Source organism: Apaloderma vittatum, unplaced genomic scaffold, assembly GCF_000703405.1.
Source record: "Apaloderma vittatum isolate BGI_N311 unplaced genomic scaffold, ASM70340v1 scaffold24332, whole genome shotgun sequence".
NCBI classification, from domain to species: Eukaryota; Metazoa; Chordata; class Aves; order Trogoniformes; family Trogonidae; genus Apaloderma; species Apaloderma vittatum.
In genome coordinates, this window is record NW_009705656.1 from 2,237 (window position 1) to 4,026 (window position 1,790).

Consider the following 1,790-nt stretch of genomic DNA (forward strand, 5'->3'; position numbering starts at 1 on the left):
CGTCCATCCCCTGCGCAGGAGCCACAGCAACAACCCCCCTGGTGCTGCCTGTTCATGGGGTGAATTCTGCAACCCCTGGGTTGGCTCAGTGTGCTGGGGGCTGACAGACGTCCCGTGGCTGTGTGTGATGCTACGGGGAGCGTCGCTGTGGCAGGTGGTGTTTGTGCTGACGGGGGACTGCGGGGACAGGAGCCACCCTGGGTACCGCGTGTATGAGCGCATCGCGGCCACCAGCTCGGGGCAGATCTTCCACCTGGACAAGCAGAGGTGACGGAGGTGAGTGGGGAGACCTGCGGGAGTAGGGATGGGGAGGCTGAGGTGTGTGTGGTTCAGCCTGGCTCAGCTGCTCTTACACTCTCCCCGAGATGAATCCTTGCACCCAGGATGCCTCTAGACTGCTCAGGGAGCCGACTTTAGCGTGAAGGCAAAGCAGGGACTGGAGAAGGCTGGTTGCTCTCGAGCTTGCTGCGGGGCTGCCTGTGTGACCCTTGGGGTGAGCTGCCTCGCTGCCACTCTAGACGGGGGGTATCTGCCTGGCACTGAGGTCCTAGTGCTCCTCTTTGGGAGCCAAGTGGGTGGCCTGGCTGCAGGGAGAGGAGCCTCTGTGCCTGTCCCTGGCCTTGAAGTTCTTGAGGGGCATGAAATCTCACAGACCTAAGGAAGATCCAAGTGCTTTTCTGCCCATTACTGGGGCAGCGTCTCCCAGCAGAGCCCCAGCAACAGCCCCTGCCCAGCCTCTGGCAGTTGTGTTTTAATGGTTTGTATCTCCGTGAGCGAGCTGTGGGGGTAATAACACGTCTGCTCTGAGCAGTTGGGCTGGAGCCACCTGGCAGTAACAGTTACACCAAATTACTCAATTCCTTTCACACCTGCCCCTGTGCTGGCACCCTCCAAACCCAGCTGGATCTGATCTCTTGCCCAGGCACCATTTTGCAGCCATGCTTGAGATTTTGACCCAGTGCAATACAGCCCTGCTCCCGAAATGGCCCCAAAACAGCCGTGTCTGGAGTGAGAATCTGGGTTAATCGTTTCTCAGGTGCTCAAGTGGGTGGAGGAGGCCATCCAGGCCTCCAAGGTCCACTTGCTCTCCACGGACCATGAGGATGGTGGGGAGCACACGTGGCCTGTCCCCTTCGATCCCAGCCTGAAGGAGGTCACCATCTCCCTGAGCGGCCCTGCCCCAGAGATTGAGGTCCGGGATCCAGCAGGTAGGAGCCTGGGGATGGGGAATGGGCAGCGGGTGATGTTTTCCCCCACAGAGGGGACAAGTGGGAGGCTGCAGGCATGGAGATTGCCAAACCCTGTGCTGAAAATTTAAATCAAAAAGCAACAAGCTGCAAAACCCTTGATAAGCACTAAGTGCATCTCCTCTGCTCCCCTTCTGGGCTGACTTTTCATCTGTTTTTTGAAGGGTTTTCTCTCCAGCCCTGGCTGCAAGAGCTGTAGGGTGGGCTCTGCACCTCAGTGAACCCCAAGGGAGGGGGCTCACGATGGGTTGCAGGGACCAGGGGATGGACCAGGGTTGCCCATCCCAGAGGCTCACTTGCTGTTGCAGGAAAGGTCCTCGAGAGAGGCCAAGATCTGAAGGAACTGCTCAGCATCCCCAACTCAGCCATGGTGGTGGCTGTGGAGCCCCATGAGCCAGGGATGTGGTCGGTCACGGTAGGCTGGTGGCAGATGGTGCACATTGTCCCTTACCTGTCCCCTGATGGATATTTAGCTGGCCAGGTGTGGCCTTCCCCCACCCTGCTCCATCTGGGCAGAGGACACATGAGCGGGATGGAAGGGAC

General features: G+C 59.0%; 1 protein-coding gene across 1 annotated transcript in view; it reads left to right on the forward strand.

The window, feature by feature from the left end:
* LOC104270981 (hemicentin-2-like) overlaps positions 1-1,790 on the forward strand; it is a gene marked incomplete at both ends in the record, with an annotated part of 27,861 nt that overhangs the window by 2,165 nt on the left and 23,906 nt on the right. Inside the window, 3 exons of the mRNA XM_009865515.1 lie at positions 126-268; positions 1,028-1,208; positions 1,556-1,700. Of these exons, the coding sequence (XP_009863817.1) occupies positions 126-268; positions 1,028-1,208; positions 1,556-1,700 (469 nt within the window). The remainder of the gene's footprint in view (positions 1-125; positions 269-1,027; positions 1,209-1,555; positions 1,701-1,790) is intronic.